The following is a 16,031-nucleotide window of genomic DNA, read 5'->3' as shown; positions in this document are numbered from 1 at the left end:
TCAATCATCATGGAGCGCTCCATCCTCCGTACCCACTCAGACATCAGCTGCGTCAAAAAGGACCAGAAGACTGAGCGCCAGCCTTAACCAAAGCCCTTTTCGTTTGTTCTTGTGCCAGTTTTGCGAGGTCAGCAACCCGGGACTGGTCCTGTCCTGTCATTGGCTGAGCCTGTCACATGGTGCCTGAGTGCTGAACATGCCCTTTTATATAATCAACGCCACCCCTTTGGCTCACCTCGCTGCCTCTTGATATATCCCTTAATTTCGTACACATGCAAAAGGCGCCGACACGTCAGACTTGCCAATGTGCCACTTGGCACGACACGGATGTTATGATTGGCCCGTTGCTGCCGTGCAGCCTACCTACCTGCAAAAACACCAACTCAATACAAACATGGGTAATTATTAAAAAAAATATTTTCTTTCATCAACATTTGTACAACCACTTGTTGCTAGGCAGGAATGCTAACGAGGAGCACAATCGTTATTGCCCCAAATATGTATTTGAGTCCTTAATAATCTTGTAAACAAAACAATTATTTACCATTTGCTCTTGCATGGTTTCTTAATCACTACAATAATAATGTATACAGTGGAACCTTGGTTTAGGAACACCACGATTTTTGGTTTACACTCTAACACTCAAATTTTTACACTGTCTCAGTTACCGTACAAAATTTGTTCTGGATTATATCATTCTGTGAAATGGGATTCCCAAACAAAACAAAAAAATTTTGTATTGTCAATGAAACAGATGTTGAATCTTCTTTTTGGTTTAAATGCGGGTTTCAGACATGGCTTTAAAGATGTGCGTTGAATTAACAGTACTACTATGCATCGGTAATGTTACTTTAATGATACATTAGCTTAAATTACAGTACTTTAACAGATGTTGGAGTGGAAAAAAAAGGTTTTCACACCCTCATTTAGTGTGGAAGTGGTACATTTTTTGGCTTCTTACTTTGTTATTCTTCCCCAATCCATTTGAAACACTTTTTTAAAAGTCTAGGACAAATAAATTAGAGGCTCACGAGTTAGCTAGGTAGCTTGCTATATGCTATGAGATCCCATAACTTGTGCATTAGTGGCAATGTAGTGTAAACAAGGAATAATGTGAAAGGTGACTATATGTGAGAGGTTTGCATTTTTTTTTTACCAGAAAAGTGCATTAGAAGCAAGTAGATAAAAAATACACCAAAAAAACGACATACTAACCCCTTACGTTTTTTGTAAAAATTTAACGCCCTAAAATTTTGGCATTTTATGCCATTTTTGGGTGCTCCTGGGGCCCCTGTTGAGGGTGTGTGAGGTTTCCCCCGTTTTTTTTTTTTTTTTTACCAGAAAAGTGCATTAGAAACAAGTTGAAAAGAACTGAAAAAAACGACATACTAACCCCTTACGTTTTTTTCAAAAATTGATTCCCTAAAATTTGGGCATTTTATGCCATTTTTGGGTGCTTCTGGGGCCCCTGTTGAGTGTGTGTGAGGTTTCCCTTGTTTTTTTTGTTTTTTTACCAGAAAAGTGCATTAGAAACAAGTTGAAAAAAACGACATACTAACCCCTTACGTTTTTTGTCAAAAATCACCGCCCTCAAACAATGGAATTTTATGCTGTTTTTGGGTGCTTCTGGGGCCCTTGTTGAGTGTGTGAGAGGTTTCCCTTCTCTTTTTTTTTTTTAGAAAATAGTGCATTAGAAGGAAGTCGAAAAAATACAAAAAATCGACATACTAACCCCTTATGTTTTTTGTCAAAAATGACCGCTCTCAATCAGACATTTTATGCCGTTTTTGGGTGCTTCTGGGGCCCCTGTTTAGTGTGAGAGAGCTTTCCCTGATTTTTTGGGTTTTTTTTTTTTTTTTTTTTTTTTACCAGAAAAGTGCATTAGAACTAAGTTGAAAAAATACAAAAAAATCGATATACTAACCCCTTATGATTTTTGTCAAAAATCACTGCCCTCAAACATTGGCATTTTATTCCGTTTTTGGGTGCTTCTGGGTCCCCTGTTGAGTGTGTGAGAGGTTTCCCTGTTTTGTTTTGTTTTTTTTTTTTTTTTACAAAAAAAGTGCTTTAGAAAAAGTTGAAAAAATACAAAAAAATCGACATACTTATGATTTTTGTCAAAAATCACCGCCCTCAAACACTGGCATTTTATGCCGTTTTTGGGTGGTCCTGGGGCCCCTGTTTAGTATGTGTGAGGTTTCCCCCGTTTTTTTTGACCAGAAAAGTACATTAGAAGCAAGTTGAAAAAAAATGAAAAAAACGACATACTAACCTCTTACGTTTTTTGTCAAAAATCATTTTATGCCGTTTTTTGTTAGATAGTTTTTGTGTGCTACAGGAACACTAAATTACACTACACTCCAGACTGAATACTGCCAGTCAGCCATTGATTTTAAACGGGCATTGAGCGAACCCAAAGCAGCTGATGTCAGTCAGCTACCACGACACAACCAACGGCAAATCAATGTACTGAATTATAGATTAATTATACATAGGCCTTTTTTGTTGGTTGTAATGACGCCAAGTTGGTCACCCTGGTACAAGAAGTTACTTTTTTTTTTTTTTTTTAAACGCAGCCTCTTCTGGCCTGGAATCGCTTGCACTACAGCGGATTGTTGCGAGCCATCATGCATGGCATAGTTTCAAGAGATGGCTTTGGTTCAATGCTATCGGTTATGTCTGTGGTGACTCGAGGCCCAAAGCTGCCTGCTCCGTCTTCTTACTTTGGTCCGTGAACGCATCATCCGGATTTGACCTGCAGGACCGCAACATGCAGACACGTCTGGCTAAAATTCCCTCTTCCCCAATTCCCCCTCTATGACTGTGTGACACGCCTCCCTCCCTGTCTACCCCCCCACCCCCACCTCTCGCTCTGAATGACTGCATCAGTAAATTGACTCCAGCAGACCACCCCCCCCCGATGCATCCTCTCCTCAGTGTCCCATCCTTGTTTACCTTCTCTCGGTGCCCCAAACTCCACGCCTTGCTAACCTTATTTAGCGCCCTCTTTTAAGACCGAAGACCACCACCTCGTCTGTGATCGATGAGCGGCGTCTGGTGCAGTCCTCCCCGACACGGAGGCAAACAAAAGGCTGGCAGCAATTTCAGCCCCCCACCGTTTATGATAGTCAAGGTGAGACAATGAGGAGGAATCCAACAAAAAAGGAGGAACCTTGCGTCTCCATCACACGTATAAAAATTGTAAGGAATGAAGATGGCTTTACCTTCTGTCTAAGATTTCAGGCACTTCATCGTAGGCGAGTCCTGGCTGCAGCTCATCCTCGGAGACGGCGACGACGGGGCGGCTGAGAGCAGACAGCAAGGCGACGGAGCACAGGAGGAATGCGTGCGCGGCCATGGAGACAATAAGAGTAGAGACTGCCGTCGCCGGAGTGCCGCTTCATAATCTGCTCTCCTCACGGCGCTCGGCTCTCCGATGCCTCTGTGAGCGGCACGTACCGCGGCCAATGGCGGGCGAGCTGAGACCGTCGGCGTGCGTCACAGTCCCCTCGCTGCACCCTCCTCCTCCTCCTCCTCTTCCTGTTCCACTGCTCATCTCTCCCTCATTCTGACTCCCCCACCCACCCCATCCTCACACATCCACTCATGCTGTAGCTGCAGGCCACCCCCACAGTTCTAGTTAACATCCCATCATACCAGCACCGCCTCCGATGTCACATTCAAACACACCTGGAAAAGTCAAGGTCACATCACGATACATGCAAGATACGAGGATGTTGACATGGCCACAGGAGGAAGAAGTAAAAATAAAGCCACGACTGCATGACCTAGATCTCCAGCGCGCTGCCACAACAGCAGAATTAATTCACTTGATCTATGCGTTGTTTGTGAGCACCACCACAAGAGCCCGCAGAACATTGTCCAGTGAGGCTGCAAATATAGATGACAGCAGCAGCTGAGCAGCGGTGGGATGAGACAGGAGAATGGATTCAACCTGTGATGACCCTGATGATGGAACAATTTGGTTTCATGAGAACTCAACAACCATCATCCCCTGGCTTTCGTTTTTAAATGTTTTTTTTTTTTATGAGGAGAATATCAAAAGTGGTTATATAACCAAATGTTTTGACCTACTATGGTGGTAGATTTTCTCATCGATGCATGGCAGTGAGTCACACTCACTCCGTCTGTCATTTCCTCTCACAAAAACATTGGCTTCCTCTTTTAGATCTGTCAGGTATGATATGGAGATACGTACGGAGGACCAAAACTGCCAAAATAAAAAATAAATATAAATGGAAATAAAAACAAAAATAAAAAATATGTATATATTTTTTATTTATATTTTATTTTATTTATATATTTATAATAATATATATTTATATATCATTATATATCATTATATCATGATATAACCTATCATTATATAATATATATTCATATATATTTTATTTATATACCATTTATATTTATTTTTTATTTTGGCAGTTTTGTATGGAGGACCAAAACTGACAAAATAATAAATAAATAAAAGTGAAAATAAAAACAAAAATGAAAAAAAAATCAAAAAATTAAATACAAAAAAATAAATATAAATGGAAATAAAAACAAAAATAAAAAAATATATACATATTTTTTATTTTTGTTTTTATTTCCATTTATATTTATTTTATAAAAACAAAAAAGACCAACTATTTAAACGTAAGGTCACACAAGTGTCAAAAGAATTTAAACACGCTCACTGCACTGTTTGTGTAAAAGGGAAAAATTTCTTGTGTGTGGTGTTTTCAAAAAGCAAAACAGAAACTTGTCACAAATGTATGAAATAACTTCTTAACAAGAGCTCTTGTGTGTGTCAAAATCAAAACAAAAATCAAAATGTGCAAAACATTGTTGGGACAAGTGTTAAAAGGTTGGTCAAAAAAAAGCAAAAAATTTGCAAAATGTGACAAGTGTGATTTTTTTTTTTGAAGGTTTAAAAAAAAAACAACAAGACTTCTTGTGTGTGTGTGTGTCATAATCAAAGCACTTGTGTGACAAATCTAAAAACAACACTAACTCAAAGGTTTTTTTCCAGGAAACACGGTAAAACAAAGGGCACACAAAAAACTGAATAACAGCTCTTGTGTTTGCCATGGTGTCAAAAACCAAAACCTGCAAACTTGACAAAAAAAAGCAAAAAAATGTGCAAAATGTTGTGACAAGTGTGAAAAACAAAAATAAAAAAAATATATACATATTTTTTATTTTATTTCCATTTATATTTTTTTATTTTGGCAGTTTTGTATGGAGGACCAAAACTGCCAAAATAAATAAATAAGTGGAAAGAAAAACAAAAATTTAATTTTTGAATCTTGTTTTTTATTTTTGTATTTATTTATTTATTTATTTATGTATAAATTTTTTATTTTTGTTTTTATTTCCATTTATATTTACTTTTTGTATTTAATTTATTTTTTTTCCATTTTTGTTTTTATTTTCACTTATTTATTTATTATTTTGGCAGTTTTGGTCCTCAGAAATGCAGAAGGAAAAACTATTCAAATGAGGGGGCGGTCCTAAGTGTGCCCAAACGATTGGCAGCGTCCCTGAGAAGCTCGGACACCGACTTCCTGGTGGACCCCGCCATTATTGTCCCGGTAAATGTATACTTTTCTCCCTGTATACTTCCTCTTGCTGTGGCCGTTTGCAGGCATACCGAGTCGATTTTCGCACTCACATGTCAATCAACCAATAGACGAACAGTTCAACCCAAGACACACTTAGGACCGCCCCCTCATTTGAATAGTTTTTCCTTCTGCATTTCTATGAGGACCAAAACTGCCAAAATAATAAATAAATAAATAGGTGAAAATAAAAACAAAAATGAAAAAAAATTAAGTCTCAGTCTCAGACTCAGTCAGTCTCAGTCACACTCGTTTTTTTTTTTGTTTGTTTTTTTTTTTTTTTAAACGTGCAAAAAAAAAATCATCACACTTGTCACAACATTTTGCACATTTTTTTGCTTTTTTTGTCAAGTTTGCAGGTTTTGGTTTTTGACACCATGGCAAACACAAGAGCTGTTATTCAGTTTTTTGTGTGCCCTTTGTTTTACCGTGTTTCCTGGAAAAAAACCTTTGAGTTAGTGTTGTTTTTAGATTTGTCACACAAGTGCTTTGATTATGACACACACACACACAAGAAGTCTTTTTTTTTAAAACCTTCAAAAAAAAAAAATCACACTTGTCACAACATTTCGCAAATTTTTTGCTTTTTTTTTGACCAACCTTTTAACACTTGTCCCAACAATGTTTTGCACCTTTTGCTTTTGTGAAGTTTGCACATTTTGATTTTTGTTTTGATTTTGACACACACAAGAGCTCTTGTTAAGAAGTTATTTCATACATTTGTGACAAGTTTCTGTTTTGCTTTTTGAAAACACCATACACAAGAATTTTTTCCCCTTTTACACAAACTGCGCAGTGAGTGTGTTTAAATTCTTTTGACACTTGTGTGACCTTACGTTTAAATAGTTTGTCTTTTTTGTTTTTTTTACAGTGGTTAACTTGTGTGACAACGTTTATCCCCATGGCAAGTTTTCAAAGTCTGTGCTTTTACACAGTAAAAAGGCTTACCTTACCTTACCTCTTACCTTAAGTAAGGATAAGAACGAATAAGTGGTTGAATGAATATGGATGATTAAAAAAACAACTCCACATGAAGGTATCCATCCTTGCGCGTCTTTAAAAGGTACCTGGTACAAAAAAATAAAGACAGTTAGTTCAGATTTTGCATTTGACATTGAGATTTAGCACTTTTGCAGACATACATACAAATACTGCAGTTCTGGTGGCCAAGTTGGTTAGCCGGTTCTGGTCGCATCCAAACTGCAGGCCAACTGTGGTACCTGTGTGGATACGTGCATACACCATGGCAAACACAAGAGCTGTTATTCAGTTTTTTGTGTGCCCTTTGTTTTACCATTTTTCCTGCGGGGGAAAAAAACTTTGGTGATTGAGTTAGTGTTATTTTTAGATTTGTCACACAAGTGTTTTTAAAGTTAGTGCTTTGATTATGACACACACACACACACACATAAGACCTCTTGGGTTTTTTTTTTTTTTTAAACCTTCAAAAAAAAAAAATCACACTTGTCACAACATTTTGCAAATTTTTTGCTTTTTTTGGTCAAGTTTGCAGTTTTTGACACCATGGCAAACACAAGAGCTGTCATTATTCAGTTTTTTGTGTGCCCTTTGTTTTACCATGTTTCCTGGAAAAAAAACCTTTGAGTTAGTGTTATTTTTACATTTGTCACACAAGTGCTTTGATTATGACACACACACACACACACACACACACACACACACACACACGACCTCTTGTTTTTTTTTTTAAACCTTCAAAAAAAAAAAAAAAATCACTTGTCACAACATTTCGCAAATTTTTTGCTTTTTTTTTGACCAACCTTTTAACACTTGTCCCAACAATGTTTTGCACCTTTTGCTTTTGTGAAGTTTGCACATTTTGATTTTTGTTTTGATTTTGACACACACAAGAGCTCTTGTTAAGAAGTTATTTCATACATTTGTGACAAGTTTCTGTTTTGCTTTTTGAAAACACCACACACAAGAAATTTTTCCCTTTTACACAAACTGCGCAGTGAGTGTGTTTAAATTCTTTTGACACTTGTGTGACCTTACGTTTAAATAGTTGGTCTTTTTTGTTTTTTTACAGTGGTTAACTTGTGTGACAACGTTTATCCCCATGGCAAGTTTTCAAAGTCTGTGCTTTTACACAGTAAAAAGGCTTACCTTACCTTACCTCTTACCTTAAGTAAGGATAAGAACGAATAAGTGGTTGAATGAATATGGATGATTAAAAAAAACAACTCCACATGAAGGTATCCATCCTTGCGCGTCTTTAAAAGGTACCTGGTACAAAAAAATAAAGACAGTTAGTTCAGATTTTGCATTTGACATTGATAGTAGCTAGGTGCATACTTACATACTGCAGGTCAAAAGGCCAGGTTAGTTAGCTGGTTCTGGTTGCATCCACACTGCAGTTCAACAGGACAGGTTAGTTAGCTGGGTGCACAAATCCATAAATATATACGTAATACATACAAATACTGCAGTTCCGGTGGCCAAGTCGGTTAGCCGGTTCTGGTCGCATCCAAACTGCAGGCCAACTGTGGTACCTGTGTGGATACGTGCATACATACATACTGCAGTTGAAGAGGCCAAGTTAGTTAGCTGGGTGCAGACATACATACATACTGTAGTTCTGGTGGCCAAGTCGGTTAGCCGGTTCTGGTCGCAGGCCAACTGTGGTACCTGTATCATACATACATACATACATAGTAGCTAGGTGCATACTTACATACTGCAGGTCAAAAGGCCAGGTTAGTTAGCTGGTTCTGGTTGCATCCACACTGCAGTTCAACAGGACAGGTTAGTTAGCAAACACAAGAGCTGTTATTCAGTTTTTTGTGTGTCCTTTGTTTTACCATTTTTCCTGCGGGGGAAAAAAACTTTGGTGATTGAGTTAGTGTTATTTTTAGCTTTGTCACACAAGTGTTTTTAAAGTTATTGCTTTGATTATGACACACACACACACACACACACACACATAAGACCTCTTGGGTTTTTTTTTTTTCAAACCTTCAAAAAAAAAAAAAAAATCACACTTGTCACAACATTTTGCAAATTTTTTGCTTTTTTTTGACCAACCTTTTAACACTTGTCCCAACAATGTTTTGCACCTTTTGCTTTTGTGAAGTTTGCACATTTTGATTTTGACACACACAAGAGCTCTTGTTAAGAAGTTATTTCATACATTTGTGACAAGTTTCTGTTTTGCTTTTTGAAAACACCATACACAAGAAATTTTTCCCCTTTTACACAAACTGCGCAGTGAGTGTGTTTAAATTCTTTTGACACTTGTGTGACCTTACGTTTAAATAGTTTGTCTTTTTTGTTTTTTTACAGTGGTTAACTTGTGTGACAACGTTTATCCCCATGGCAAGTTTTCAAAGTCTGTGCTTTTACACAGTAAAAAGGCTTACCTTACCTTACCTCTTACCTTAAGTAAGGATAAGAACGAATAAGTGGTTGAATGAATATGGATGATTAAAAAAACAACTCCACATGAAGGTATCCATCCTTGCGCGTCTTTAAAAGGTACCTGGTACAAAAAAATAAAGACAGTTAGTTCAGATTTTGCATTTGACATTGAGATTTAGCACTTTAGCAGATATCTGTAGAAACACGACTCAGCACAATATGTCAGTATCATAAGCTAGCATGTTTTAGTTAGTCTGCCAAAAATTACTTAGCAGCTCAGACATTTGGTGAAGTACAATTTAGTAGAGTGTATCGAGAAAAGTTGCTGGCATAGTAGCTAGGTGCATACTTACATACTGCAGGTCAAAAGGCCAGGTTAGTTAGCTGGTTCTGGTTGCATCCACACTGCAGTTCAACAGGACAGGTTAGTTAGCTGGGTGCAAACATTTATACATACATACATACATACAGCAGTTCAACAGGCCAAGTCGGTTAGCCGGTTCTGGTTGCATCCAAACTGCAGTTCAACAGGCCAACTGTGGTACCTGTGTGGATACGTGCATACACAGATACATACATATATACTGCAGTTCAAGAGGCCAAGGTAGCTAGCTTGTTTTGGTTGAATTTTCAAAGAGTAATTTTCAAAGTTCTAAATACTGACCAGGAAGACGAGGGTGTACACTCGGGTTCTGTCGGTTTTTTGGACAGAATAACACACACATTACTTGTTTAACCTACCTTATTTGTGGATCGAAAGGACGACGGTCACTCTTCCCGCAGCTTAAATGGCGCCAAAAGCGGGCGCATTTTAGTGACGTCATCCCACATCGCCAAGTTGTTTTTTTTTAACTCTGGAAGGACACGGTTTGGTCTCTCCACTTTTAATATTTACTTTTGGCATAAATGTAATGGTTTTAAATATTGTGGAGCAGAATGAGGAATGTATTTTGTGATACACTTTTGCCTTACAATGGTTGCCTGCGGTGGGCGGAGCCTCGGTTTTAAATGAAGTCCTATTACAGGCATTCTAAGACATGATGGGTGATACCAGTTACCGATACCACTCTTTTGTCATTTTGAAGATACCGATGCCAATACTTTGAGTGACTTGTTTCCCTCCCAAAAACACACGTTAAATATTGTCCATTGCCAACCTTAATATGTATTTTTGTAACATATTAGTCAAATTAGACAAATGACTGTACTTTAATACACAATGTAACATAAATATGGCTGCGACAAAACTCATCAATTATATTATTTTTCATTTCTTCAGTTCTGATAATAAAACTTAAACTCAAAAAATCAATCACATATCAAGTATTTGTGCTTTTTAAAAAAAAACAACACATATAGCTAGTTACCCTTAAAGATGTGGAAGTGCCTTTTCATTTATTAAGTTGTATTAATAGTTTAGTATATGTTAATACAACTTTTTACAACTCATAATTTAATAAGAAAGCCTTAAAAAAACACACACAGCAAAAATGCAGTAATTTTACAAGAATAAAGTTATTATTAGCTAATTAACTATTCAAAAAAAAGTTGTATTTTAATGGGAAAAGTTGTGAGTTTACCAGAATAACACTGTAATACATTGCACAATATGACGTTTTAGTTGCATAAAGTTGAAATATTTAGGAAAAAGTGTATTTTTTTAAGTTGTAATATCATGACAAACAAAACAACAAATAGAGATGGATTTATTTTTTTTAATCAAGTTGCAGAAAAAGGAAATAGCAGAAATGGAAGAACAAGATAAGATTTATCATTTTAGTACAGTGGCATAGAACTGAAATAGTGAAGAAGAAATATGATTTTTAAATCTTATGAGAAACAAAGAAAACAAAATCAAGATGTCATTTTTTGTTGTCCTACTCTTCACAGATGTGAAGCTATTGAACATACATACGAGGGTCGCGGGGGTGCTGGAGCCTATCCCAGCTGTCTTTGGGCGAGAGGCGGGGTACACCCTGGACTGGTGGCCAGCCAATCACAGGGCACATATAGACAAACAACCATTCACACTCACATTCATACCTACGGACAATTTGGAGTCGCTAATTAACCTAGCATGTTTTTGGAATGTGGGAGGAAACCGGAGTACCCGGAGAAAACCCACACAGAGATCGCCGAGGGTGGAATTGAACCCTGGTCTCCTAGCTGTGAGGTCTGCGCGCTAACCACTACACCGCCGTGCCGCCCATTGTTGTTTTCATTCATGTTTTTTTTCCTCCAGCGTTCATCTGTCACCACAACAGTTTTCAAATTTTTTGCTTTTTTTGGTCAAGTTTGCAGTTTTTGACACCATGGCAAACACAAGAGCTGTCATTATTCAGTTTTTTGTGTGCCCTTTGTTTTACCATGTTTCCTGGAAAAAAACCTTTGAGTTAGTGTTATTTTTACATTTGTCACACAAGTGCTTTGATTATGACACACACACACACACACACACACACACACACACACACAAGACCTCTTGTTTTTTTTTTTTTAAACCTTCAAAAAAAAAAAAATTCACACTTGTCACAACATTTTGCAAATTTTTTGCTTTTTTTTTACCAACCTTTTAACACTTGTCCCAACAATGTTTTGCACCTTTTGCTTTTGTGAAGTTTGCACATTTTGATTTTTGTTTTGATTTTGACACACACAAGCAACATCAAGAAAACCATCACAGCTCAACTGTCCCGGGAGAAGGACCGAGACAGACCCGAGTCTCAGAACGTGTCAGCCGGGGCGACTCGGCAGAGGAAACCGTCCCCGCCGGCTAGCATCGAACTGGACGCCATTCAGCTGAGTCCCATCAAGAAGCACCTGAGTTTCCCCGCGGGACCCCCTCTGGTACGGACCGGCAGCACCTCCTCCAGCAAGTCTTTCGACTGCATGACCTTCAGTCTGAACGGGGGCAGAGAGGACCAAGAGGGCGGCGCAGGAGGCTCAGACCGGGAACGGGGGCGTCCTGCAGGCTCTCACCGCCACTCCACTATCAGCTTGCAGGAGGCCCACTTGCTCAGGCCGGAGGAGGCCCAAGACCTGCTGTCCCCGGGAGCCCCCCTCACCAAGCAGTCCCGATCCCCCAGCTTCAACATGCAGATCATATCGCAGGTTTAAGACCTGCACCACCATTTTGGGTGTCCCCCAACTTCCCCCAGCATCTTTGTTCCGCTGTTGTGGAAAAGCAGTACAAAATGGCCACCGCAGGTCCAAATCCCGTTTCTGAAGCACCCATCACATCCCTCACTTGAGCATTCCAGGCTCCTTAAACACAGGAACGTCCTCACGGATGCTAGGCTAGGTCGTCGTGGTTCCATGACATTTCACCCGTGGTTTGATTCCCTGACTTGAATCAGTCATCACCGCAACAATGCTCGCGCGGAAAAGCGTTCTTGCTCTTCATTTCCCTCCTTTATCTTCCCCCCCGGGCTCACGTGCAATCGCTCTCGCTTCATTATCCTCCTTAACTATGGAGGACCAAAACTGCCAAAATAATAAATCAATAAATAAATAAATAAAAGTGACAATAAAAACAAAAATGAAAAAAAATCAAAAAATTAAATACAAAAAAATAAATATAAATGGAACTAAAAACAAAAATAAAAAAATATATACATAAATATTTTTTATTTTAGTTTTTATTGCCATTTATATTTATTTTTTATTTTGGCAGTTTTGGTCCTCCATACTTAACGGCTCTTTTTAAAATCAGGATAATATGCAGTATACAGTATGAGGAGATGAATTGTTTTTTTATGACAATCCAAAGAAAGAAGGTAGCAGGTTTTTTTTTGTTGGCTTAAAGACATCCAGAGATTTCCCGACTTTATTTTTAATGAATAATAATCAGATTTAAATCTGTTAAAAAATGCTGTAAAACCAAACTGGAGATCTGATGAACTGGGCTTCATGGAAAAAAATCACTACTGAGAATTAAAATTAAACGTAAAATATACATATATGAATATATATATGAATATATCTACACAGACGCAATTGTGTATGTATGTGTGAAGCATTATGAGACAGGTTTATGCAGGCTGAAACGATGGAATGAGGCACTTTTTAAATGAGGCTGCATTGCGGCCTCTTCTTGCTGTGCTTTTGCTGCTCTCTAGTGGCGAGTGACTGTCACAACATAGCGGTGTATTTATTTTCTTCTTGTTGTTGTTGTTGACCTGGATAAACAGCCCACTGGATTCTAACATAATAGTACTTGAATTCATGCATTTCCTCAAATAGCGGCTAATTCGATCCAATTAGTAGAAAAATATTATTTAATGTTCGATTTCCCCACAGGTATATAGAATTCATATATATTCTATATTTGACCCTGAGGTTACTTTCATGGCATTTTTCTTGATGCTATTAATTTTAATGAAGAAATTCTAGTGCGATTAATTTTTTTTCGATTAATTGATTAATCCGTTTTTTTTTACACTTTATTTCCACCTTTTTATTCAGAAATTGAAAATTAGAACTGCAGAAAACTATGATCAATTTCATTGTCGATTAATCTGAAGCTCAAGTTAATCGGTCACGATAAGTAACAGATGGCCTACCCGAATTAATATGAAGCAAACAGATGCAGTTAATGGATGGGTGTGCTTTCAAGTCAAAGTGACTACAGCCACCTTTTGAAATTAATCAGCGATTACGAATTAATTATTAATCTGTGATTAATTTGGGGACGGCATCTATTAGACCGGAGGCCGCTATTTGAGGAAATCCCATATATTGTGGAGAAAGACGACCAAAAGTGGTTTTATGCTGTAGCTTAGTGACAACTTAAGTTCGATGTCTGGTATCTTTGTCTCATCCATGTTCTCCCGTTTTAGCAGTAAAAGACAACAAAGCCCACGTGATGTCGCAGCAAAGGAAGCAGAAATGCATTATTAATCATGTGATCCTGTGTCTTAAGAAGGTGAGCCCGGAAGAACACATGTGAGGTCAGAGGTCACAGTGTTGGTGTTTATGTTGGGTGTCTGTCTGGTATAACAGAATAAAGACACATTGTGGTCCATAGTTTTCTCCTGGCAGTCTGGAGCCAGGGTTTATTAATCAATATTTATCACTGTTCTTTCACCTGCATTCAATAGTATCACACAGTATCAATATAGTCAACTTTCAAGGCACTTTTTGTCCGTTCACAATCCTGCATCGTTATACTCGGTCATTTCTTGTACATTTGGCAAAACACAAGGCCTCGTGAAGTTTTGTTTCACAGTAGTAAACCTTTTACACTTGTCACAACGTTTTGCACATTTTTGCTTTTTTATTTGTCAAGTTTGCAGTTTTTGATTTTTGACACCATAGCAAACAAGAGCTGTCGTTTTGTTTTACCATTTTTCCTGGGGGGGGGGGGACTTTGGTGATTTAGTGTTTTTTTAGATTTGTCACACAAGTGTTTTTAAAGTTAGTGCTTTGATTATGACACACACACACACACAAGACCTCTTGTTTTTTTTAAAACGTGCAAAAAGAAATCATCACACTTGTCACAACATTTTGCACATTTTTTTGCTTTTTTTTGGTCAAGTTTGCAGTTTATGATTTTTGTTTTTGACACCATGGCAAACACAAGAGCTGTTGTTATTCAGTTTTTTGTGTGCCCTTTGTTTCACCATTTTTCCTGCGGGGAAAAAAACTTTGGTGATTGAGTTAGTGTTATATTTAGATTTGTCACACAAGTGTTTTTAAAGTTAGTGCTTTGATTATGACACACACACACAAGACCTCTTGTTTTTTTTAAACGTGCAAAAAAAAAAAATCATCACACTTGTCACAACATTTTGCACATTTTTTTGCCAAGTTTGCAGTTTTTGACACCATGGCAAACAAGCGCTGTTATTCAGTTTTTTTGTGTCCTTTGTTTCACCATTTTTCCTGCGGGGGAAAAAAACTTTGGTGATTGAGTTAGTGCCCTCACGCTCCCTCACGCTCCCTCACGCTCCCCCACGCTCCCCCACGCTCCCCCACGCTCCCGCACGCTCCCCCACGCTCCCCCAAGCTCCTGCACGCTCCCCCACGCTCTCGCACGCTCCCCCACGCTCTCGCACGCTCCTACACGCTCTCCCACGCTCCCGCACGCTTCCCCTACGCTCTCGCACGCTCCTCCACGCTCTCGCACGCTCCTCCACGCTCTTGCACGCTCTCGCACGCTCCCCCACGCTCACTTACGCTCTTGAACGCTCCTCCACGCTCCCGCACGCTCCCCCACGTTCCTCTACGCTCCCTTACGTTCCCCCACGCTCTCGCACGCTCCCGCACGCTCTCGCACGCTCTCGCACGCTCCCGCACGCTCCCGCACGCTCCCCCACGCTCTTGCACGCTCTTGCACGCTCCCCCACGCTCTCATACGCTCTCATACGCTCTCCCACGCTCCCTTGCGCTCTAGCACGCTCCTCCACGCTCCCTTACGCTCTTGCACGCTCTCACACGCTCCTCCACGCTCTCGCACGCTCTCGCACGCTCCCCCACGCTCTTGCACGCTCCCGCACGCTCCCCCACGCTCTTGCACGCTCCCGCACGCTCTCGCACGGTCCCCCACGCTCCCGCACGGTCCCCCACGCTCCCGCACGCTCCCGCACGCTCTCATACGCTCTCCAACGCTCTCATACGCTCCTCCACGCTCTCGCACGCTCCCCCACGCTCCCTTACGCTCTCGCACGCTCCCCACGCTCTCACACGCTCCCGCACGTTCCTCTACGCTCCCTTAAGCTCCCCCACGCTCTCGCACGCTCCCCCACGTTCCCCCACGCTCCCGCACGCTCCCCCACGCTCCCCCACGCTCTTGCACGCTCCCGCACGCTCCCCCACGCTCCCCCACGCTCTTGCACGCTCTCGCACGCTCCCCCACGCTCTTGCACGCTCCCCCACGCTCCCGCACCGTCTCATACGCTCTTCCACGCTCTTATACGCTCCTCCACGCTCTCGCACGGTCCCCCACGCTCCTCCACGTTCTCGCACGGTCCCGCACGCTCCCTTACGCTCTCGCACGCTCCTCCACGCTCCCTTACGCTCTAG

At 40.0% G+C, this 16,031-nt stretch overlaps 2 protein-coding genes across 9 annotated transcripts in view; one reads left to right on the top strand and one right to left on the bottom strand.

Moving 5' to 3' along the window:
• atp6ap1lb (ATPase H+ transporting accessory protein 1 like b) overlaps nucleotides 1–9,817 on the bottom strand; it is a 22,718-nt gene extending 12,901 nt beyond the window's left edge. Inside the window, exons 1-10 of one of the 8 annotated variants that reach the window (XM_058084917.1) lie at nucleotides 9,747–9,817; nucleotides 9,475–9,550; nucleotides 9,359–9,410; nucleotides 8,212–9,126; nucleotides 8,067–8,140; nucleotides 7,948–7,999; nucleotides 6,774–7,874; nucleotides 6,593–6,694; nucleotides 4,096–4,231; nucleotides 3,225–3,966 (exon numbers count right to left, since the gene is read on the bottom strand). In XM_058084917.1, coding sequence (XP_057940900.1) covers nucleotides 3,225–3,358 — 134 coding nt within the window. In that variant the 5' untranslated portion in view covers nucleotides 3,359–3,966; nucleotides 4,096–4,231; nucleotides 6,593–6,694; ... (5 more) ...; nucleotides 9,475–9,550; nucleotides 9,747–9,817. Of the gene's footprint in view, nucleotides 1–3,224; nucleotides 3,967–4,095; nucleotides 4,232–6,592; nucleotides 6,695–6,769; nucleotides 7,875–7,947; nucleotides 8,000–8,066; nucleotides 9,127–9,358; nucleotides 9,411–9,474; nucleotides 9,551–9,669; nucleotides 9,687–9,746 lie in introns of those variants that run through there. The other 7 variants (XM_058084920.1, XM_058084919.1, XM_058084921.1 and 4 more) reach the window with 7 other exon arrangements.
• On the top strand, nucleotides 3,357–16,031 carry LOC131136813 (helicase SRCAP-like). The gene is made up of 3 exons (XM_058084075.1): nucleotides 3,357–3,487; nucleotides 11,666–12,116; nucleotides 14,922–16,031. The coding sequence occupies exons 1-3, from the start codon at nucleotides 3,357–3,359 to the stop codon at nucleotides 16,029–16,031; spliced, it is 1,692 nt and encodes a 563-aa protein (XP_057940058.1).

Source organism: Doryrhamphus excisus, chromosome 10 (assembly GCF_030265055.1).
Source record: "Doryrhamphus excisus isolate RoL2022-K1 chromosome 10, RoL_Dexc_1.0, whole genome shotgun sequence".
NCBI classification, from domain to species: domain Eukaryota; kingdom Metazoa; phylum Chordata; class Actinopteri; order Syngnathiformes; family Syngnathidae; genus Doryrhamphus; species Doryrhamphus excisus.
This window is presented reverse-complemented; position numbering and strand designations above follow the sequence as displayed.